General features: G+C 41.1%; 1 protein-coding gene across 3 annotated transcripts in view; it reads right to left on the reverse strand.

The window, feature by feature from the left end:
- Positions 1-243: 243 nt before the first annotated feature.
- The window catches only part of sipa1l3 (signal induced proliferation associated 1 like 3), a 79,412-nt gene continuing 55,511 nt past the window's right edge, over positions 244-24,144 (reverse strand). For 2 of the 3 annotated variants that reach the window (XM_023351147.1, XM_023351148.1), the window contains exons 6-24: positions 23,098-23,286; positions 21,672-21,846; positions 20,805-20,908; positions 17,921-18,078; positions 17,262-17,844; positions 13,550-13,648; positions 13,296-13,471; positions 9,732-9,983; positions 8,568-8,750; positions 7,998-8,122; positions 6,800-6,915; positions 6,274-6,716; positions 4,906-5,136; positions 4,535-4,700; positions 4,270-4,453; positions 4,042-4,191; positions 2,478-2,604; positions 2,145-2,226; positions 244-1,010 (exon numbers count right to left, since the gene is read on the reverse strand). In XM_023351147.1, the coding sequence (XP_023206915.1) occupies positions 819-1,010; positions 2,145-2,226; positions 2,478-2,604; positions 4,042-4,191; positions 4,270-4,453; positions 4,535-4,700; positions 4,906-5,136; positions 6,274-6,716; positions 6,800-6,915; positions 7,998-8,122; positions 8,568-8,750; positions 9,732-9,983; positions 13,296-13,471; positions 13,550-13,648; positions 17,262-17,844; positions 17,921-18,078; positions 20,805-20,908; positions 21,672-21,846; positions 23,098-23,286 (3,735 nt within the window). In that variant the 3' untranslated portion in view covers positions 244-818. The remainder of the gene's footprint in view (positions 1,011-2,144; positions 2,227-2,477; positions 2,605-4,041; positions 4,192-4,269; positions 4,454-4,534; positions 4,701-4,905; positions 5,137-6,273; positions 6,717-6,799; positions 6,916-7,997; positions 8,123-8,567; positions 8,751-9,731; positions 9,984-13,295; positions 13,472-13,549; positions 13,649-17,261; positions 17,845-17,920; positions 18,079-20,804; positions 20,909-21,671; positions 21,847-23,097; positions 23,287-24,144) is intronic. The other variant, XM_023351149.1, reaches the window with a different exon arrangement.

The raw sequence follows: 24,144 nt of genomic DNA on the forward strand, positions 1-24,144 counted from the left end.
AGTCAAACCTAGAAGATACGATGTTATTGTTTCACTGAGTTTAGTTTCATGACATCATCCCAGATCAGAATGACGACGGGGGTTCGGTTCACATCTGAGAGCCACAGTACATCCTTGTTAACGGAGAACAGAGCCTGAACGGTTTATATTACAGTAAACAAGTTTGTTTGTCACTTTTCTCTCACACACACACACACACACACACACACACACACACACACACACACACACACACACACACACACACACACACACACACACACACACACACACACACACACTCACACACACACACACTCACACACACACACACCAGAGGAATTAAATGCCAGGTGCATCAAGCACAAACACTTTAGTGCCTCTAAGGAGTTTAACACCACACTCACACCTCTCTCTTTAGTATATTAGTTTGATGTTGATGATGAGAATTGGACCGCACAGGTGTCTGTATAATCATACCTGTAGAGCTTCCACAATGTGTAGTGCATTCTGGGAGATGCAGTGTCTCTTGTTTTGTTTTTGTTTTTTGGCTGATTTGCTGCAGAAACAGTATTAGGCCTCTCCAGGTGACGTAGTGTTCTCTAAAACAGTCTTCTCCTGCTTGCTCCTCCGGCATAGTAGCATCACGAGTCCAATGAGATGTTTTCACTTCAGTTTAGAAAAATAAACGGGCTCAGAGTACACACAGGTGCAGACTCTCTGGGAGAGCAGCATGTTTACAAGTCCAGGTGGTCTGTTCTCACGGTCTCTGGTTTAAGGCAGTCCCACTGGGTAGCTAAATATACCCGCCCGCGCCCCTCCCGTCTGGTTCCGGTCCGTCACTCCCGTTGGGAGCTGGCGTCCTGCGTCACAGGCTGAGTCTCATGGTCACTTCCGGTCTTGAGGTTGGTGAAAAGCACGTTGAACTTGCGCAGCTGCTCGCTGGCTGTTAGACTCTCCTCCTGCAGCCGCTGGTTGTTTTCTCTCAGGTTCGCCATCTCTGCCAGCAGGACGACTTTATCCTGCTTCTCCTGGGGGAAAAAAACCCCAACAACAACAAAGAAATTACGTTCCTGCTGAGAACCCATGAGAAAGTAGTGAATCGTTGGATAGGGGAGGGAAAGTTATTTATTTTTTGGTATATTAAAAATTTATTTGTTCGCAACACTCCTGAGCCAATATTTTGCAGAAACAGCTGCAAGCGGCTACCAGCATCACACACAGGGCTCATACACTTCCCACAGTAAAATTCAAGCAGTTAAAACTTTGGAGTTAAAACAATACCAATGAACTGAGACGGTTTCAATTCATGATTATATGATATCATTATTATTGTTATCAATATATTGTGATAGTATTCCACAGCAGGAACAGGGTAAAATAAAATATAACAATTTTTTTATGCTTTGAATCGTTTTTCTTACACACCTGACTGATATGAGAACAAAACACTAATTTAACAAAAAAAAAATCCTCCAATTTCAATAACGTTGTTTAACGTCTAAAATGTTAGACTACCTTTACTTCGAAAATTAATAAATATTTAAAACATTGGAAATTATAATCACTACATTGAAATAATCCAAACAAATCATGTTGATGTAAGTAACCTTCCTGTTAAAGGTAAATGCTTAAACATAATATACAAATGAAGTTACAGAACAAAAAACCTCAAACAATTTCTAGGTAATAAGTGCAAGCAAATAGAAATAATGTTGGTAATTGTATCGGGCCTAAAACAACAAAAAAACGTGTTTGTGTTTTTATTAAGTGCCTTTAATATCTGGTTCCAACTGTAAATAACACTTTCAAAATTTAGGCTTCTAGTCAAACATTAAGTTTGGAAAGTCAAGCACTTTCCAAACCTTGAAAACATGAAATTGAAATTCAAACTTTCCCAAAGATTTCAAGCACCCACACAAATCTTGAATCAAGAGATGGAAATTTTTACCCACACAACTTTGCAAAAATATCTCAAGCGTTACATCGGCTTTCACAATTTGCCACAGACCTGCGACTGAATTTAGGCCTGGACTTTGACTGGACCATCCTAACTGCTGGAAGTTGGCCTTCCAACATCACTCTCAGGCCTTCAGCAGCTTTAACAGGTTTTCTTCCACGATTGCTCTGTATTTACTTCTATTTACCTCCTCATCAAGTCTTACCTTCTCCAGATCATTGTTCAGCTGTTTTAGCATCACCTCAAGCTGGTAGAGCCGACCCGACATGTCATTGGGCACCTCATCTCTGGAAGCACACACAGCAAATGTTACTGCCACATCACTAGCAAATCAAAGGTTCTCCTAGTAACCTGCATTTCCTAAAGAGGTTTTCATTTTCATCTTTAGTTCTTTTGAAGCACGAGTAGCTGAAGTTGTTTCTAAGACACAGCATTTCCAAATGAGAACCAAGGCAATAAAGCAAACTACCACCAGGTGGCAGCACGACAAACCCTAACCATTTCAATAGAAGTGATTCCAGAGGGAGAGGAGACCCACCCGCTGAACGTTGGTGTGGTCCGCGGCGTCTGAGGAGTGTTGAACTGAACCGGGCTGGCGGTCGGTCTCGCTTCCGGACCTCCAAGCTGCGGTTCGTTCAGTGAGAACAGGGAGACGGCTCTTTGTGCTGCAATGAGAGAGTAGAATCCATTTATATAAATTCTTCACAGATAAACAGCACAAAGATCTCCCATTGTGACACAGAATAAAAATAAAACACACCAAGACAGACAAAAAAAGAACAAATGAAATGATGAGGATCGTTGAGAGCAGGAGCAGGAAGCTGCGTCAAAGACTCCTTTGTTTTTTTACACAGAGAGGAGGCGCAGTGATCTTCACAGGTGGAGCTGACAGCAGGTAAGGATCAAGCGTCTGCCAGTTGTTGGTTTGCTTTGTGGCTCTCGAGGGAGAGCAGACAGACCAAGTAAAGGAACAGGGATTGGGAAGCAGAGATGACAATGAATGCCTAGACCACTTCTTTTTCCCAAGAGTTTTGTTTCACAGAGCCTTCCAAAATTGGTCATACTTATTTAGCTTTATTGTATTTTATTAGCAGAAGTGCTGGAGCAACATAACTGCACTACTGTGAGGTCTAAGGGTGAAACCAAACTGCAGAGTTACGACGACTCTCTTGGTCTCCTTTCTTTTCTGCATGCCAGTTTAGAAAGAGATGGTGTCTTGGTAGGTTTGAACTCCTGCTATTCCCCTTTCCATTTTCAGGTAATGCATTGAACAAAGCTGCTGGGATATTTTTTTATTTAACATACCATGTGTTATACTTCCTTTCTGACCTTTACCTTGATTGCATTTAAGGCTCATATATGCCCAACTCAAGGGGCCACCATATTTTTTTTATGCGGCCCGCTTCACTCCAGACTCTTTTTCCTATGCAAGTGATCAGTCCCTCTGGCTTTTCACAATCCTGTGATCTTGGAAAACATCCCCCCATTTTTCCATGTGAAATTATAACCATGAGTTAATTGAAGCTTTTCAGCAAAAATGTAAGAAAAAAACAAAACACAGGCTTTAAGTGATGCTAACTCCCACCTGCAGGTGGCAGTATTTCTTAATTTTACGACACCGCTGATCAGCCTTATCTGGTGTCAAGTTATATATCATGGTTGATGTGACGAGCAACAAAAAGTCACATTTACTGTTGCATATAAACACAAATATTTGCAAAATTCTTTTGCAAATATTTCAACAAAATCTGTGATCATAAAAACAATTGTGAAAACCTTAAGGGACTAATCGGTGTGAACATTTTTAGAAGAAACAGCTGTTAGTATTTTGTTAATGGGTTTCATAAATACATTCATATCAACCGGCCCTTCATGACATTCATAATCTTATTATAGCCCAAAGTAAAAACAAGTTTAACACCCGATTTAAAGTGCTAAGTCGGGTGTTAAAGGTGTCGGGGTAAAAGGGGCTCAACTCAAATGCATTTCCCGCTTTCATGTGAAAAATGGAAAGTCATATGTCATTTTCATTCCACTTTCAATTCAATGCATTGAAGTTTGTGTAATAAAAAAAAAAGTGGGAAAAAAAGTACTTGTCTCACCTTCAAAGGCTTTTGCGGCGTTGACCAGGCTGGACCACTCCAGTCCACTGGCCGTGTCGGGGAGCGGCATCAGCCCCGGGTCGTGCCTCCTTAGAGGAGGAACTTTGTCTCTCGCTTCCGTCAGGGATAACTCCGACGCGGACAGCGGCACTGAGGGGAGAAAGAGAGAGGAAGCGATGAGCTACAGGACGAACCCTGGCAGGAGGTACATTCAGCTCTGAAACTCACTCTTCTTGCTATGCGAGTGGCTGGAGTTGTTGGAGGAGCTCGAGTGTTTGCGTGTGGGCAGCGTGCAGGTGAACAGCACGTCGCTGGAGGTGGTTTGGTTCTCGGAGCAGGCGAAGGCGGCGTCTCTGCGCCCGCTGCACAGGGACTCGTCTGAAAAGGTGCGCTGCAGGGTGAGCCTGGGAGACTGGAGGAAGACGAGGCTTGGCGGTCAGAGACGCGCAGAGGAAGACGAAGCAGAAGAGCAGCGCCAAGGCGTGCTTCTTACCGGGTCGGACGGTGGCGTCTCTCCGGGGTTGTCCATTATGATCAGTTTCTTCAGGTCGTCTTCGATGGTGCTCTTGTACATCCGACGTGGAGACCGGAGGTCTCTCAGCGACGCTCGGAGCCGAGGCTGCCCAAACACGTTCTTTGAATTCGTATCCACCAGCCTGCTGAAATACAGCAAAAGGTTAACTTGGTTTTCTTGATCACAAGCAGCTTGAAGCATCTCACCACAGAGAATAGAAAGTAACTATTTAAAGCTGAAATTTCATACAGCCAGCCTTATTTAGACGGCTTTGAAGCCATTTTATTCCACTTTGTGTTCACAGACAGCAGCAACTCAAAGCCGACCAGAGTCCACAGAGTCGGACTTACTTCTTGTTGTTGTTGCTCTCAGAATTGGAAGTGTTGGTCATGTTTGAAGATGATGCACTGGTCTCTTCTGTCTGACGACTTCTCGATTTGCTCTTCCCGTAAAACTCCTTGGGGGCGGAACTAGACAAAGCGGTGGAGCCCATCTGACCCGAGGTGGGCGTTGTCGTAGAAGCTCGGACGGGCCGCGCTTTCTCCGCTGCCGGCGTCTTGAAGCCCTGCGGTGTGAAGGCCCTTTGAACACAGACAGGAAAATATTTCACTCACTGTTAGAGTTTAGATCTATGAGTCCCAACCAAAATCTTGGGCCGGGTCAAAATTATTTGTTTAATGGTCAGGTCGGACTTGGGCTTCTGTGACGAGTTTAATCATCCTACAATACATGCATGGCAAGTTATGAGCACTTACTGCTAATAGTATTTTTACAGCTTTGAACAATTTGTAAGTCTTTAGTTGTGCTAGAAAAGCTAAAATAAAATATGTTGATTCTGTAAAGTTATTTTTGTGCAAAATGTGATTTAGTCACAGAAAATAAGAAGTATATATCAGGTTGTAAGAATATCTCGGAACCTACTAAAATAGGATAACACACCTTAGCAGCTGTTGAAAGGAAATGCGAACAACATTAGAACATTCTGTAAGATTTCTCTTAATCTACAGCAAACTTAGTAAGTCGAATAATGTTTCAGTTAATTTATATTCATGAACAGCATTTTAATCAGGTGTAGGTCTTAATTAGGCCATTATAATTAATCTCTGCAGCACAGCATCTCTACAGTAAGGGCATACTTATTAATTCATGAAATAAAGATTATATTTACTCAAGTATATAGATGGATATAGTCTAATATAGTGATCATCTTTGTGGTATTTAACTAATTTAAACACCTGATTTAGATCACATTTTGTTTTTTCAATGCATAAGGACTGAAAAAGACCGTCCTTGCTTTTTACTAAGACTTTAAAGGTGCAACTTTGTAGTTTAGTTAATCGATAGAAAATTGCATCGAGGCATTTTCTATTTTTTAAATTGTAGAAAAAAAGGAAAACCTTTTTGTGAGATCAGCTGAAATGGTGAAAAGCTCCCTGGAAACAGACTGCAGCACTGGCCCTCCTGTAACCCTCTGGTATTAAATACAGATTGCTTTAATCCAGCACTAAGTCTTGTGTTGAATAACTGTAGTGGTTCATGTCGGGCTGGACCTATTGCAGCTCTAATGCAATGGATCTCATGATCATCTGTAAGTTTTACAAGGATTAACGCTGCTATATGCTGTGGAGCTCATCTAGAGGCAGTAGGAAAATGCAGATGGTTTGACTAAAAGTCCTCTAAAATGTTTTCAATATTCAACATGACAGTTTGACTCATACCTCGGTTTGAAAGCGTCCATTTTTTCAGTGCTGGAGCTGGGAGGCGGGAACGTTTTGGTCGGGTACCCTTTGTTCTGATTGGCAGCGCCTGGCATAATGGGTGAAGACTCCTGTCTCCTCGACTCTCCGCCGTTGCTCCTTCCCACGGACAGCTCCGGAAAGCCGCTGTAGGTCGCTGAGGGATGCATGGGTTTGTGAGACTGGCTGCTGGTCTTGTGTCCGCGGTGACTGCTGTTGTAGTGCGTGGAGGCGTCGATGCCGCTGTCATTGGAACCCCCCTGGTTGAGAAGGTCTGGGTCTGGATCGACTGGGTCGCCGAGAAACCCGCCGCCTACCCGCTCTCCTCCAGGTCCGCCGTCAAACCAGCGCTCGTCGCTGTGGCTGCTGGATGCGTTGCTGGACAATGTGTTGCTGCTGGAGTGGCTGGAGTACTGAGCCTCGCCCTGGAGGGACATTAGGCGGACCCGGTCAGATAAAGAAGCCGGGAACAGACGAACAGATGAAACCGGCTGAAGATGAATCTGACCTTTGAGTGTCTGTTTGGAGAGTCTTTGGCAGGGACGTCCTGTCTGGTTATTCTCCTCTGCCCCCCTCCGCCACCTGGTCCTCGAGACGATGATGCTGGGACATGCCAGAGGGGCTCTAGACAGAAAACACGCACATGGAAGATTAAATAAATTACACTGAATGGCAATGGTTGGCAAAGAGGATTAAATACTTATGGCACATTTAAACACCGACCTCCCTCTGCACAACATCACTCAAAGCCCCTCTCATATCGCAGTTCTACTCACAACGCAATCTGAGAACTCGACATATCGACTCTTTACACTCATTTAGTAAATGGATTAAATGAGGAATTGGCATTTTTTATTGTTCACATATACCAGAAACATTTATTTAAACTCTGTGCTTGGAGCAGTAGCAGGAAATCCAACTGATTAAAATACGTTCCTAGTAGTAACATACTACTTTACAAATAAAGCACCTTAAAAACAACAAAGCTGAGCAAAGTGATGTACAATAACATAAAAAACAAACACAAGAAACACAGAAAATAAGACAGGAGCTGATCCATTCTCACACTGAAATAAGTGATAATTTTCTTTTTTTTTATGCAAGAATAAAAATATCAATGTACTACTCCTGCAGGTGCTGCTGGATCTAAACCACATGACTCTAGTCTTGCTCTCATTAAAACTTTGAACATTCACCAGTGTCTTTCAGTGGAACATAAACATGGTGGAAATCTGGATAAAATTAAAAGCAATTGTGAAAATAATGCCAAGTAGCAGCAATATTATGACAAAAAAAGTAATAAAAAATATAAAAAGAGTTCAGAGAATGGAGCTTTGCAGTACACCTTAGGAGAGGCCAACATAAGGTAACATATTGTTATTGGTGGAACATTTTCCATGTGAGATGTTGGATCAAGACCAATGTAGAGTTGGACCTGTGATGTCAACCCACAGCTCCTGTCTGCAGAGGAGAGTAGCACGGTTTACAGATTTAAACATGCTGTTTACATGCTGAACAACGGATATCTTGGAGAGAGCAGAATCTCAAGGCTGGAGGAGTTGCACATCAGTATGGATTATAATCAACTTACATAAAAAACAGCTTCACAGAAAATTAGCTTGAAATCATTTCGTACGCACAACTAAAAGAGAAACACCAGGAAGAGACTCCTGAATCAATTTTAGTCTTTAGTTTGAATTTGATACCTGTTTTGCAGCGCTCCATTGTGCTCTCCTGACTGATGAACCCTGAGGAAGACTCTCCACTAGAAGTGAAGTCCACACTGAAGTGCGGTTCATAGGGCAGCAGGGGGCGCTGTACTGATCCAAACCTAAACAAATCATAACAAAGGTTTTGGATGAGTAAACTTAATTACTAATATTTCAAGGGAAAATGGAGGCAACGAAAAAAAAAACAAAGACATATACTTCTGAAATAAACAATTTCTATTTAATTGATGAAAAAAATTTTTCCAAGTGTTGTTATGCATCCTGTTGGCAGTTGAATAAACACGTTTTTCTGGTTGGGTGAGATGTTATCAACCTCCACACTGTGAGGAAGAGCCGCCCACACAACAGATTCTTCCTCTGGGAGAGACAGTGTGTTCATTTCACTTCTTAATCCAGACATTATTCACCCTCTTCCTTAAAGTGAAATAATCTTCCATTAGCACGCTGAACAGTCTTTACAGGAAGCATTGGACATGTTCAGTCAAGATCCAAATGAGCTTTAATGAAGGAGAGAATACAGAAAACCCCAAACATGCCGGTACGCACCTGTCGGGTGACGGCTTGTAGCGTACAAAAGATCCTGGAGTCATTCCAGGAGAGCCCATGACGGAGAGGGCAACCAGCCCTGTGGAGGGCGAAGAGAAGCTGGCAGAGGGGTTTCTGTAGGGAAGGACTCTGTCGCCTCCTGCAGGAGACAGGTTGTAGTGGTTCTCTGGGTAACTTACAGGCCTGGAAGACAATAGTAGAGTGGGAACATGTTATGAATATGAACAAGACTGTGATAACATAAATAAAATGGATTCAAATTAGGTGAGAAAAACACTTTTTTTATACTTTAGAAGTGGGCAGTGTGAAACCATTGGAAGACGGTGTATATAGAGTTTAAACTACAAAAAACATCCAAAACAGAGGTAGTCAGTTCTAACTAGGGTTTAACTAAAAACTGTTTTGGCAGAGAAGAGCAAAAACAATGATAAAAAAACAGAACAGTTTTGTAAAAAGTTTAAGATTTTTCTAACATTCCAGACTACAAAATGATTATTAGCACTGTGATCAGTGCTGATTTCTTATCGGCCAATACACAAGGTTGCAATTTTGGTATCGTTCGGAAGTGAAGAAGTTTAATTGGGACACCTGTAAAACAAGCAGATGACCTGTGCACATGTATTAATTTAATCATGTGTTGCTTAAGTTCCCTCTATGTGGAGTTGCTTGTTCTTCTAGTGCATGCATGGGTTCTTCCAGGGTACTCCAGCTTCAAACAGTCCAAAACATGCATGTTAGTTAACTGGTCTTTTTAAATTGCTCTTAAGGAATATTGTGTGTAAACGTGGCTTTGTGTTTGTGTTGCCCTGTGATGGACCAGCAACTCCACCTCAAACTCAACCAGCCCCCATGATCTTGCATAGATAAGCAGCCATGACGGACGGACGAATGCATGAATGTTTCAGACCAAAATGAAGACTTGGAGATGATAAATGCATTATGTAAATTAGATCTATAGACCCTCTGCTTTATTACTAACTCCTAAACAATTTAGCTTCTCTAATACCATTTCAGGACAACTCTGCAACTTTTACCATGAATTATTTCTCGCTTCCTGTAATGTTTATTGATAAGCTGCACTGCCCTCACCACATCACTGCAGCAAAATCAGAGCTCAGTCTGCTGCTGTAACCTGAAGTCTCATGCCATATTAGGTGATGGTACCTCTTGGAGTTGAAGTGCTGTGGCTCTCTGTAGGGAACTGGAACCAGGGGTTTGTGTGAGCGGGCCAGAGGAGGAGGCAGGGGGCCCATGGGTCCCCAGCGAGGCAGGTTGGGAGCATTCAGGAGCCCCGCAGAAATGGGTGAGCTCTCCCATCGCCACGTTTGGTGGAGAGAAGGTCGGTATCCGACTGCCAGAGGCTCAGGCTCGGGCTTCTGCTCCATGGTCTTCATCTCGTACTCCTCTGTGCAGCCCCTAAAGGCGGGAAGAGAGAGAGAGAGACAGCAGGGATGTTTAAATATAGACCATCAAACAAATAAACCCTTCCTGCTCACATGTCCAAACTCTACATTTTTTTCTCTCTCTTATCCTTCATCCACAGTTTAAAGGATTCTCTGCAGTGAGTTGGTAGAAAGCACGGCTGAAAGACTGCCACTTCCTCTGAACTCCGGCTGAACCAAGATCAGTGTGGAAAAGTTGCTCAGTATATTCACTCTGAATACAGTTCATGTGGAGGCTTAAATATACAACAGACATGTAACAGAGCTCATTAATGAGCTCCCATGAGACAATGGACTGAGGAAAAGAGGAAAACAGCTGATTAATGACAAATCAAATATTCATCCTTGCTACAGGAAGATTAGGTCACGTCTCTTTGTGAAAATGTGTATTTTATATTGACATTACTGCTTTTACCCACCAAAGAGCTCTTCACTCAAATGCTAAGTACAGAAGATATTTTCTGAAGGTAAAAAAAAAAAAAATGAAGTCACAAAAAAGTGAGTTCTAAGAGCCCAAAAGTAAAATATCATCTGATGGATGGTGCAGGCTTCAAGTGAAAATGATCTGACATTTATTCTCATCCATAATGAAGCTCATTGCTGGAAGGCGTCTTCCTCATTTTGTTTGTATATCAGCTCCTATCTCAATATTTTATATAGAGGCCTTTTAAAGGAGAGGCAGGGATTAAAACATGATGATAAGTTGGCATTTAGGATGAAAGGAGATGAACGAAATGGATTAAAAAAGTAGATGAAGAGGTGGATGATTAGCTAAACTAACAGAAGAGAAACAACAATCTGTATTTAGTCTGCATAATAGCTTATAATAGGTAATTCCTATAGTTTAATGGACATTCAAATTATTATTGGAGGGTTTTCAGGAGTCAAAAGGTTGAAAATATTATTGTTTCAGACTGACTTTCTCTGACTTTTAACACTGAATGTTTCTCATTATTGCCTAAAATGCATTCACTTTAAGGGTATAAACAATATATCGGTTTTAAAATCTAAGGCTGCAGCGCAACTCAACATAACTGATAATGTTAACTATAATAAACAATCTTCATCAATGCTTTTAAGTGACGCCATTTTTATGACTTTCATATTTTCTTAAAACATCCAAGTGTTTATGATGTAAACACTTGGATGTTTTCTGCATTGTTTTGTTGCTGAAATGTGCTACACAAATAAATTTGATTGATTGAAATGTTTTCCAACAAATCGCTGCATGTGAGGAGTGAAAAAATTTAATCCGTTTCTGGGGAAGATAATTAATCACCTAGATAGATTAATTAATTAAAATCAGATAAAAAACCATAAGCGATCAATCTTGAAGGCTCCTCTGTCTCTTTAAGAAGGCTCTGCTCTTTTTGATACTCCGCCATCAGCACAACAATACTCCTCCATTATGCAGTGAACAACCTTTCCTAAGGAGTGCTGCATTGAGAAGTAGTTTGTATAATAAACTCAGTAGACTCGTAGTTATACCAGGTGTTTGCCAGTTACTGCTGCCGCTAGTCTAGAGGAGCTGAGTGCAGGAGGTTTGTGCAAATAAGCGTTTGGGCACCCCTGAGTGGTTGCCGTGGGAGATTCAAGGATTTCTCAAAAGATGCTTGAAAGAATCAAAGCAACACTCCAGGTATGTTTCGGATGAGGGAATTACATTATAACATGACGTGATGCTGAAAAACGTCAAGTTTACAACATCAGGGTTAACCGTTTGCATACAAAAACTGATAAAGACAACTGTTAGCTCTGGAAATGTTTTGGAAGATGGACAAAAGCAATCAACTAATGAATAATTAGGTGACTGTTTTCTGCAGCCTTTGAGAAACACAGATTTACATAAAGAAAACATGCAACAACAAAACGCCTCTAGAACACAGCAGCTTTCCAGGGACAAAACCGCCCCCCACAAATCAATGTCCATGAAGGCAGTGTGTACTACCACTGTTTTAATCAATAAAGAATACCTTCTGCTATCGTCCGTATCGATACAGATCAGCTGCACAGACCCCAGCCTTGCATGCACACACGAGGGGAATACAAACCTCAGAGAGAGCAGAGCCTAACGTCTGTCAGCATGCAGTAATTCTCCCATCACATTAGCCAGGGTGACACAGCTGGAGCTCAGACACACACACACACCGTCAGACCCACGCCTTTTTCCTGCTGCATCCATCCGTCGAGTGGTTTCGCAGCCGAGACGGAGCCTTCCAACTTTCATCTCTCTCTTCCCCTCTTGCCTCCACCCACTCCTCTTACTCTCGGTGGTGCTGAGACACGTCCTTCTCATCGAGCACTCCTCCCAGCCTCTCTCCCTCTGTCGCTCCACCTCTCCCTTCTTATTTTCCTTTCTTTTTATTTACACAGGGCATAATTTTTTTTTTTTAAATAATCGCGTCGGCTCTTTTATTTATTTTCCCCTTTTTTGGTGTTCTTTTTTCTCCCCGTTCCAGCAGATGCCAAGCCTTAATCTCATGCAATCTGCTCGCCTGGCACACAGCAGCCAACGAGTCAGAGAGGAAGAGTGAAATGCAAAGACTCTAATTATCAGCTGCTCCAAGGCCACAGCTCAGTGTTTCAACGTGTTGGGGTGTGTGTGTGCATGTGTGTGTGTGTGTGGAAAGGGTTTAACTTGGAGTAATTAAACTGCCTCCAACATTAAAGGAATCCAACCACAGTGTGATCACACAGCCCGCCACAATTACGGTTTTTATGAGCTCTGATGCTCTGAAACACACACAGTGTGCTTGGGGTGGTATTTTTTTTTAAACATTCTGCAAAACCACACCAGCATCTAATAATGGCTCTTTACTCAGGCTCACTCAAGACCTGGAGCACAGATGAGAAGATAAAAAAAAGGGTGTAGCAGCAAAGGATTGTTGCAGAAGGACCAAACCAGCAGAGATTATCAGATAACAAATCCAAAGAAAGAGACAAAAAACGACAGATTTAGCTAATTCCTGTTCAACAAATGCTTCTGCCTTTTTGTCTCCGTGCCTCGTTTCGCTTGTTTCCACTCCAGCTACACGTTGCCGTCTCTCTCCATTGGTTTGCTTCCTCTTTTTTTTTTTTTCTTCCACACACTCCCACACAAAATCCTCTCAGAACACTGGAGGCTGGCCACTGCTTTTGTGTGTTTCAGTGAAGAGCATCCTGTGCTCATTGTATCTCGCTGCTGCCCTTCCACAGCAGCCCTTTCTCCTCCTCCCCTTTGATATCTTCCAAACAAAATCGCTCACTATTTCAGCCACAGACGAAGTAAATTAATGTCCATACACACCTGCGAGGTTTGCTCTCTTCGTACGGAGGAATGATGACCACTTTGACGGTGACCGACGTCCTCAGCAGGTCGATCATCTGCTCGTGAGTGAGCGTCACGGCGGCCACCTTGCAGATCTCCACCAGACGGCTGCCCTGCCTCAGTCCCGCCTGCCAGGCGAAGCCGTACTCCTCCACCTGCGCAGAACGAATCTGAAGTTATTCAGAGCCCAGCTTGTTCGTCAGCTGTAATTCAGTGCGGCCATCCGACGTTACCTCGGAGACGGTGCCGTCCAGACGGACGTGAAAGCCCAGCTGTCCCAGTCCGTTTCTTCTTAGCGTCATGTCCACCGTCTCACACCCAACTGTCAACATCTGGAGGCAAGGATTACAGTTACAGATTCTTTCTGGAAAGTGAACTACTTCAACACGCATACATGAATTAGTAATACCAAGATTCAAATTTCAAGTCTCCAGTCTCCAGTCTCAGTGCTACTAACATTTTGGTAATTTTGTTTTCTTTGCGATGTTGACAGTCTCCAGATACTAAACTCAGAGAAAGTACACTTTTCACACAGTAAAATTCAAGCACTTTTCAAGCATTTTCTTTTTTTTTTTTTTTATATATATACTTTTTTACCCCTCTAGGGGGTCTTTTGTGGGCTCTAGTGTCCCTTATATGATAGTAGGCTGACAGGAAACGGGGAAGGAGAGGGGGGAAGACATGCGGCAAATGTTGTCGGGTTCGGGAGTCGAACCCGCGACGGCCTCGTCGACGACTCAAGGCTCCAAATACGGGTCGCGCTAACCGCTACGCCACCACGGCATGCCTACTTTTCAAGCATTTTCAAGGTAAGTTGTCAAACTTTTCCGAGACCACACTTTGGAGATAAAAATAATAAAAATTCACTAAAAAAAGACAGTTTCAATTGACTATTATATAGGTCTTGTATAGTACATTCTACGGCAGGGAGAAAGTAAACCAACATAAAACAAAAATTTGTGTTTTCAAATATCTCTCTCACACACTCCATATACAAAGCAGAGATACATGTATAATTGTTTATAATTACTAATCCAGCCTCTGGATTAGTAATTTTAATGTGAATTTTATTTTGTATGCCTGCTATTTTGAACATCATTTTAAAGACGCAGCTCGAACAAAAATGTCTCACAATTTCAATATGGAGTTTTAAACTTAAAATTTCAACTCAATCATTTTGCTTTTAGAAAATAAAATGTTCTCAGGCAATGTAATGTCTGAGAAGGCATATTTAAAAAGGCATTCAAAAGCTTTTTGAATTTTGATAAATATGATTCTTGAGAAATCTAAATCGACAGGGCGAAGCTTTGGGAAATTGTCAGCTGGAAAACAGGCAGGAAATCTCTGATAGGTGCATCTGTCGACATCATACTGAATGCCATTTGACCACTGGGTGAAAAATCTGTCTTTAGGTTCACAGGTCTCCTGGTAAATCCAAACAAATTCCAAAGAGATTAGGAACAACCCTGTTCCCACAAGTGGAAATTCCCAGAGTGCAACTCAAGAATAAAACATCTGAGATGGTAATAACTGTTCAAATGTAAGCAGCTTGACCAGTTTTCAAAACAAAACTAAAATAACAGTGCCTCCCGAAAGCCCCTCTAACCTCATAAAGTAATTGGCTTACAGTAGTCTGACAAAAAAACATTGTTTTTTTTTTAACGTTTGTGAAAGGTTTCTGCAAGTAAAATGCCAGATTGTAGAACTCCTCACTGAACAAACATATTAATAAAGACCAGAATTTCTCTTGATTTTAAGAACATATTTGAAAGCATTGTGAATTTTCTCTAATCCACACACTTAAAAAATTAAACATGCTACAGAGGGAAAAGAAAACGTATCGCAACTCATATTTTCATCAATATCTCAGAGAAACCACACGGTCACCAGCGGAGTAATTCTGGCTGGATGTAGCTCATCCCATCTCCAGTTCTACAGTCCTTCCACTGGCTCCTTGTAGCTCAGGGAATAGACTTTAAAATACTGTTGGTAGTTCATAAAACACTAAACGGTTTAGCACCACAATACATTAAAGATCTGCTGTTGTTGCATCAACCTTCCAGACCTCTCAGGTCTTCTGGCTCTGCTCTGCATCCCCAGAACCAGAACCAAACATGGAGAAGCAGCATTCAGCTTCTACGCACCACAAAACTGGAACAAATTCTAGAAAACTCCAAAACAGCTGGAACACTGAGTTCCTTTAAATTAATGCTACATTATAAAATTGTGGCAAAAGTATTGGCCCGGAGATTGGAAAACATCCTCCCTAAAATAATAAACCCAGATCAGGCAGGGTTTATAAAAATGAGATATGGCACAGACGATATATGACGCGTTCTTAATGTTGTTCAGTACCTTAATACTCATAAAGAGCCAGCAGTAATTGTTTCCCTCGATGCCGAGAAGACTTTTGATCGAGTTGAATGGCAGCTTCCTTTTCAGGTGTTGCATAAATTCGGTCTGGGCCCAAATTTCATCAATCTGGTTAAAAGCTTTTATTCAGACCCAACAGCCTCAGTTAACACAAATGGCTTGATGTCTCAGCCCTTCAAGATTCATAGAAGTTGTAGGCAAGGGTGCCCCCTTTCACCCTTATTGTTTACATTGTTTATTGAACCTTTGGCCGAGATTATCAGAACTAATCCGGATGTATCTGGAATCAATATAGGCAGTAGAAACCACGTAATTTCATTATTCGCAGTTGATGTACTTCTGTATATGTGCAATCCTGAGAAATCAATTCCAGCTATCCTGGAATCTATGGCTACGTTCAGTGCTTTGTCAGGATATAAAATCAATTTAGGAAAATCTGTTGCACCTCTTTCAGCATCCCCCCAGAAAGGTTTATGCAATCTCCTTTTCAAATGCCTATGAGAGGCTTCAAGTATCTGGGTATTTTTGTTACACCTGATCTGAATAATCTTTTTGAAACTAATTACTCACCTTTAATTCAGAAGATAAAAAATTAATTAATCAAATGGGCTCCCCTGCCAACCTCTCTATTAGTGAGAATCAATACTATAAAAATTTACTTTCTTCTACAGAACTTATTGTACATCTGTTCGCCTTTGGAGGATGTTTCCTGATGCTTCAGATCTTTGTCATAAATGCAAAATACATGGGGGCACATTTATTCATTTATTTTGGTCTTGCAATTGTATTCAAAGTTTCTGGAAAGCAGTTCATCTGATGATACAAGAGATCATTGGTAAACAGTTCTCACTAACTCCCTCCTTCTGTCTTTTTAATCATGCTTCAGACACTCTACTTAATGTAGATACTAAACATTTACTTGTAATCCTCTTATTTCTGGCCAAGAAAGGTATACTACTGAGATGGTCAGCACCACAGGCCCCTACAGTCGATATGTAAATATCACAAATTTCTGCTATTGTCTCAGTCAAAAAATTGACCCATGATCTTCATCAAAAGTCGGACAAATTCCGGAGGATCTGGAACCCATTGCAACCTTTCTTACAGAGAATGTAAACTTTTTATCATTCATTTGGCTGTCCGATAGGTTCGACTACTCTGAACCATGCCTGGGAATGTCTGTCTGTATTTATGTTTTTTATGTGGACACTGCAGTGCTCCTTGTTGATTTGGGGTGGGTTGTTTTTGTCTACTTTTGTTGATGCTTACATAAAGTTATGAAAAATAAATAAATAAAATAAAATAAAAAATAAATCAATGCTACAATCCCACCTCTTTAGAGTTGTTTAGCATTAAATGCAACATTGACCAATATATTTGAGGTGTATTGATGATTTTGATGACAACATTTGATAAAATTTAATTTTTATTGCTGGTTTCACATTTGGTGATTGTAAGATGTTTTCATCATTCAAAGCTCTTTGAACTGCCTTGCTGCTGAAAAGCGCCATACAAATAAACTGAAGTCAAAACTGAATTGTATGAGAACTGGTGTAAGCTGGGAACTCTCACCTTTAACCTCTGCACCATCTCTGTGATGTCGTGTCCAGATCCTTCTGGTACTCTGACCGCAATGTGGTCTCCTCTCCCGTAAAAGATCTTCAATGCCAGCCGCTCCAGCGTCCAGCCGATTACGTCACTACAGAAACAATTGAACACCACCTCTTTGGTGGAGCAGTCAATGAGGACCATGTATTCGTCTGATATTCCCAAGGCACAGGGTAGCTCTGCGGCCCCTCCGCTAAAGTCCTGGGCCAGGAGTCTCCAGGCGATGGCCCCGTCTGCGTCCAGCTCCGCTCTCTCTCTCGCTTTCGTGCGTTCACGTTTCTTAGACGCGAGGGAGATGAGGTTGTTCAGTTTCCCAGCCGAGTCCAGGGGCGTGCTGCTGACGTAGTTCTCGGCCAGGTCCCGGAGGTACTCCTGCCGAGTCCGCGTCGCCATGGTGTGGAACTTGTCGGACTTGTGCGCAGCGTTTTCCGCATTAATGACTTTGGCGAGGAGGAAGTTACGAAAGTTCTCCGGATCACGAAAGGTGACTCCGCTGGGGATGGGTGGTCCAAAAGAGGGAACGTCCTCCATACGTGTTACAGCAACACTGAGGAAAAAAAGGGGGATTAGTGTGATGCAATCAAAAACGAGGAAGAACTAAAAAGCCATTTGTGGAGATTTACCTGTAGTAGGTGCCGTCGGAGCAGGGGTTGTGCACCCGAACAATAACAAAGACGTGCTGGAAGTGGGACCTGATGTTCTGAGGGGTGAAAGGCTGCGCTCCAGGCTCTTGAAAGATTATGGTGACAATGTCATTACCTATGTGCCTCTTTCTCAGGAGCTGGGGAAGAGGAAAGAAAACATGGAACTGGTCAGAGCCGACTCTGCAGCCAACGTAAACTGGGACGCCTGCGATCGTACACAAAACGACAGCTCTTTATGTAATTTGTTTATCGCCTTCTGAGTGGGTTTATTTGGGTCTGAGTGTTCATGTAGGAACCATGGCACACGGTCCAGGCCGAGCTTGTGCTGCAGAGCATGCCAGCTCTCGCTTCATTTCCACACACAAGTGTGAAAGTACCAATTATGTAATGCAGTCCAGAGGAACATTATTTACTGGTGCTGATAGGCTGTAGTTTGAACATCTGCACTTGTAATATACGCTAGCATAAAACAAGCCTAATCTGCTGCTTAGATCAATTTTCTTATCTATGTTAGGTTTTGCCACATATTACTGATCTGCAGTTGCGACTAGAAATAGAGACTTAAAAGATTTAATAATTTGTTTTCTGTTTCTTAAGCATTGTATACAATTAACAGACAATACATGATCAAGTATTTTTATGCTACAGTTTATGAAAGAGTTTTAAGCTATTTTAAAGTCTAACTTCCACATGATCTATCGCAGATTTTTACATGCTTATCATGTGGAAGTTAGACTTTTAAGCTGTCTTAAAGGTATTTAAGGTGTGTTGTTTGCAACAATGGGAAAGTCAAAAGAACGTCAACAAAAAGCTCAGGGAGAAGACTGAAGAGTTAAAAAAAAGAAAGAAAGATAACATTCCAAGATAAACCATTGGTATCAATCTAAGGAAGTTTAAAGTTTAGAGTTTGAGAAGAGAGTTTTATAAACTGATGAACTCAAACTGGAACCATTTAGACATCTTGGTGTGCAAAAGACCAAGTTCATGACCAGAAGAACATAATGCTTAAGGTCATGAACAGATGGAGAAAGGTTCAAGGGATTCCCAGAAATACGCTGCCCCCTCTCTTTTCTTGCTTTCTAGTCAGCTTCCATGTTGCTGGGTTACTGCTTCCGCAGTAGATTATGTTTGTAGTCAGATGCTGCCCCCTAGAGGCCAATTGTAATGAGAAAATGTCCTATTCTGTTGAGCCTTCAACCCTGTAGATGGAGTCATTGTGCCACTTATTCATCTTCATATTCTGTCTAAAGGTTTTATTGTGACACAAAACTCATCAAACAGGGTCTGTCAGAAAACAGATGCTTTACTGCATCACAGAATTGCTCACTCATGCAGATTTTTACTTTTTGATTTCAATACTTACATTTTTCAGCTCATATTGATTCTATTGCACAGATTCACTTCTTTAAACTTCATAGTGTTGTCTGACAACTATCTTTATTGGAAGGTTTTAGAATAAAGCTTGTCCTCTGAGGCCATGAAATAATGTCAGAACATTTTTTTCAAACAATATTAGAATATTAACAGATTATAGTAAATGTTTTGTTGTGTGCATAATTTTAGATGTCTGACATCTACCAAGACCTTAAATTTATTTTGTTAAAAAGTACATGAATTTGTGCTCCACAATTAGCTTTATTTACACTTCTTATCACTCTTTATTGAAAAATTCAACCTGAATATTCTTTAGTATAACACCCCCACACACATTTCCAAGCACTGAGTTATAGTATAAAAATGTGCACAGAAAATATAATAAAACTTGATTTTAACCTGTTTTACTTTACACAATGATTAAGAAATTAGTTTTCAGATCCTCTATTTCAATATGTATCAAATGTTTAATTGCCAGAAATACTGAAACATTAAACTAAAAGTTTGACTTGTTTATGTCTTCCCCCTTTATTTGCAATAGTTCATGTAAGTCCTTTTTCACAGTAATACAAAGTTTTGTTATCTGAAAAGTTGTGGAAGCTCCAAAACCTTAAAAATATCAATAAGTTGCAAATTAAACATTAGTCTCAGCTGTGAACTCTGAGGAGCCTCATATAAAATCCACAGCAAATATGTATTTAGTGTATTGATATATTCACATATACTTTCAACTGTTGGCTCAGATATGCAACTCCAGTGCTTTAATGCATTGATTATAAACTTGAACTCTCTGCAATATTATAACAGCAAGACGAGTCAATTATTTAAAAGACTCTTTTTCAAGCCAAACTTCATAAAATATGCAATGTCATTAAAGTTTAATTTTAATTCCAAAACAAATGGCAATAAGTCCACTTCAGAAGCAAAAATTGAAGATGCAACTAGAAGATAATTTGTTACTTAGAACTGAAAATCAAGTCTCATAATTACTTTTTAATGTCCTTTCAAGAACCTGCAGAAACCCTCCATGAGTGATTTTACCAGCAGCTTCTTCTGTAAACAACTGAGCATGAATGGCACGGCTGCTATGTTAGGATAAAAAAGCTAAAGCAGAAAGAAAAAAGAAAACATATACTAATAACTACTCACTGGTGAACCCCACCCAGCGCTTTGCCAGTTAAAGACGGAAAAGCAGAGCCGACAGAAAAGCCACAAAGGCAAGAGAGAGCTGAGACTATAAAAGCACAAAAAACCTAAATGAAAGGAAAAAAAGAAAAGAAGAACGAACAAGTCACGGGTTACGACATCTTGGATTCTTGCTTTTATTATTCAGAGCAAAAAGAGATGTTTGAAGTCACAACCACAGACTTGCTTTGAGTGGCTCTGGACAACAATAGAGGAAAGTACTTTCCTCGTATACACAGCAGTATTTGACCAGCTACAAAGCATACAGCCTCAGGTAGCTTTGCATGTTAATGAGCGTGTTTACCTGCTGCGGGTTGTTGGGCATGTATGGCAGCATGGTGGACACGTGGAACATCACCTCATAGCCCTGGTAGGTGGTGTAAAGGGAGTGGGTGCCTGTCGAGTCAGCTGGGGAGAGGGAGGAAAATTAAAGTTATTTATATTTAATGTTGAATGTAGATCACAGATGGGTGTTGTTGAAAAGCAATTTTTCTGGTTTAAGTCGCACTGTTTCCAGAAGTTCAGATTAAGAACACTAGACGAAAAATAAAATCCTCCTGACGTTTTGGTACCGGACTAAAACAGCTGCATTTCTGAAAGTTTGAAGATCATCAGAAAGGTCATTTATTTTCATGAAACACATTTATAGATAGATTTATCACACACAAATTGATCTATGGCTTAAACCTAGTGAAAACCAAAAGTTACGTTTTTCCAAAAATGTTATATTACATAGTACAGAAACGTGAGAAAAGCTGCTGACTCGACAGTCCAGCATACCGCCATGGATGCCCTCGACAAGGAGGGTGAGTCAAAAACGCCTCTTTGCAAAGGAGGCAATGGATCAACATGGAGTTCTGTATCCAAGCATCCTAGTGAAAAGTTGAGCGGAAGGACAAGCACGAGTGGACAATGAGCAGATGCATGGCTAATATTCAAGTTTTTGGTCAAATGAAACTTTCGATTGTGTTAACATAAATGGGATTAGATTTTTTTCAAAATTGAAACACTGAAAAAAAAAAGACTTTTTATGGACTGCCCAACAGTTATGTAAAATGTTCAACCTTTTTATTTGTTAAAAATGGTTCCCTCTTCTCCCCATGTGTTTATTTTGCATCTGGGAAGCGGTAATGAAGGAATACAGTTATTACAGTAAGGAAGAGCCTCTCACTCTTTGTGTCGAGCTGTGCAGCGTATTTCGAGAATCCTTTGAGGAGCACCTGCTCCCCCAGCAGCTCCAGGAAGGCAGAGAAGGCGGGCGATGCCTCCTCGTTGTTGTACATCTCCTCCTCTGTACTCTGGCCCGCACGACACAGCAGAACACCCACTTTGTGCTTGTGACTCAGCTGCAACGTGCATGGACACACAGAACAAAGACAAGCAGATGAGATGTTAGACTGAACCTCCTGAGCTGCTGTCAGCGGATGAGACTTTAACCCAGCAGTAAAGTGTATTTATATATGGACGTGCTTACTAAAACACACAGTACAGTTTCGCTGTTGTATAATCCACCTACACAAACACCACACCAACTGCTGGTAAAATACCTCACACTCCGCTCACGAGGAAACAGCTCAAAGATAACGTGGCCAAACATTAAAGTTTTTATCTTTAGTCATACTCGTGACACACCCTGCTTCGACACAGCTTTCTCTGCCCTCTTTTGGTACTTTGCTCCAACATTAAATCAGATATACACAGTTCAGGCACAATTTCCACACCGTCTGAGCAAACCATATGCCACTGTTCTGCCTTATCTCATGCTGTTTTTACTTTGCATTCTTTGTAACTACTCGACTTAAGCAGAAGCTTCAAAAACATAAAAAAACCCTGCAAATTAATATTTAGCCCTGAATCCAGTGTGTGTCAAACTCGAGGCCCAGAAGTCAAATTTGGCCAGCCATAACTTCTTCATATGTAGTTTTGTAGACTCTACAGGGACAGAGCACTATAGTTGTGTGCCTAAATATTATTTTATCAATGAAATCAAAGCAGTTTGTTTTTTTATCTGCATACAAGCAAATTATATCAATCAGTCCCTCTGGCTTTTCACGATTGTGAAAATTTACAGAAAATCAACAGCTTCCTGTACTTTTTTTGCGCTTATGCATAACTGTGAGTTTATTGTAAATTTCCTGCAAAATGTTCAAAAACATTGGATTTAAGTGATGCCAACTCCCACATGAAAGTGACAGAATTTCTTATTTCTACTCCACTGCTGCCTCAGCCCTAATGATGTCTTGTTAGTCTGTGATCAATGTGGCGAATAACAAAAAGTCACATTTACTGTCACATATACAACCACAAATATTGAAATTACAAAAAAATTGTAATTGCAAAAAATGTAAAATTGTAAATGCAGCTGAAGAAAAAAAAACACAACAATAGCAAAATGCAGGAGCGGCTGATTAAATGTTAAAAGATGTTCAATATTATTCAATTTTAAGCAGTACCCATCTATTTTTTAAGGTTTTTGTTAATGTGTTTCCTCAATATATTCTGGCACAACCGGCCTTTAGAGAACATTCATAATTTGATACACCACCAACCAGAAAATGAGTTTGACCCCCGGTCATCCTGAGAAGCATTAAACTCACCCCCTGTTCGTCCAGTTTGAGGAGCTGTTCTGTGACTTTGGCCGTGCTGAGCGCCAGTCTCAGACAAGAGACGTTGAGCTCAGGGACGACCTGCTCCAGGACGTCTTTGAGCGGAAGACCTCGGACAGTGCCGTGTTTCGCTGTCGATGCCACCGCGTCTTCCAAGATGGAGCCACGCAGGGTCACGAGCTACATGGGGACAGGAAGAAAAGGATTGGGACAAGGACAACAGTTTTTTTTTACTCTTGATTTTTTCCAACTTTTGCTGTGATTCAACTGCAAACTTTAATGCATGTTTAGATATTTATGTTTTTGAGCTTTGCAAATCTAGGCTGGAATTTTTGCCCATTCTTCTTTTAAAATAGTTAAAGTTCAGAAGGAGAGCATCTCTGAGCAGCAATATTCCAAGTCTCACCACAGATTTTACGTCTCGAGTTTGTCTGGGCCGTTCTTACACATTAGTATGATTTGACCTAAACTACTTCATTGTGGCTCTGGATGTTTGTTTATGGTTATGGTCCTGCTGGAAGGTCAATCTCCACCCCAGTCTCACGTCTTCTGTTCTGCAGCCTCTACTATGTTTACGGGATGTCCTGCATTTAGCTCCATCCATCTCCCAATCAACCCCATTCATGAAGAAGAAAAGCATTCCTACACCACCATCATGTGTTACTATGGGGATGACATGTAGTGATAACCTTCCTCCACACAAACAAAAAGTTCAACTTTGGCCTCATCTGAGGAGACCACCTTCTTCCACATATTTGATGCATGTCCTACACTGCAAAAACCCAAAATCTTACTAAGTGTTTTAGTTAAGTTTCTAGTGCAAATATCTTGGTACAGCTGAAATAGGGTAGGACTAACACACAGGCGACCTTTCAGCAAGATATACTAGCTTGTTTTAAGTTAGAAATTCTTGAATGTTGATAAAAAGTAGTAGCACCACTAGCAGGTTTTTCACTAACATGGAAAAAATGTCTTGATATAAATAAGAATAATCTGCCAGAGGAACAAGTACTTTTTATCAATGTTCAAGATTTATTG

Source organism: Xiphophorus maculatus, chromosome 18 (assembly GCF_002775205.1).
Source record: "Xiphophorus maculatus strain JP 163 A chromosome 18, X_maculatus-5.0-male, whole genome shotgun sequence".
In the NCBI taxonomy this organism is placed as follows: Eukaryota; Metazoa; Chordata; class Actinopteri; order Cyprinodontiformes; family Poeciliidae; genus Xiphophorus; species Xiphophorus maculatus.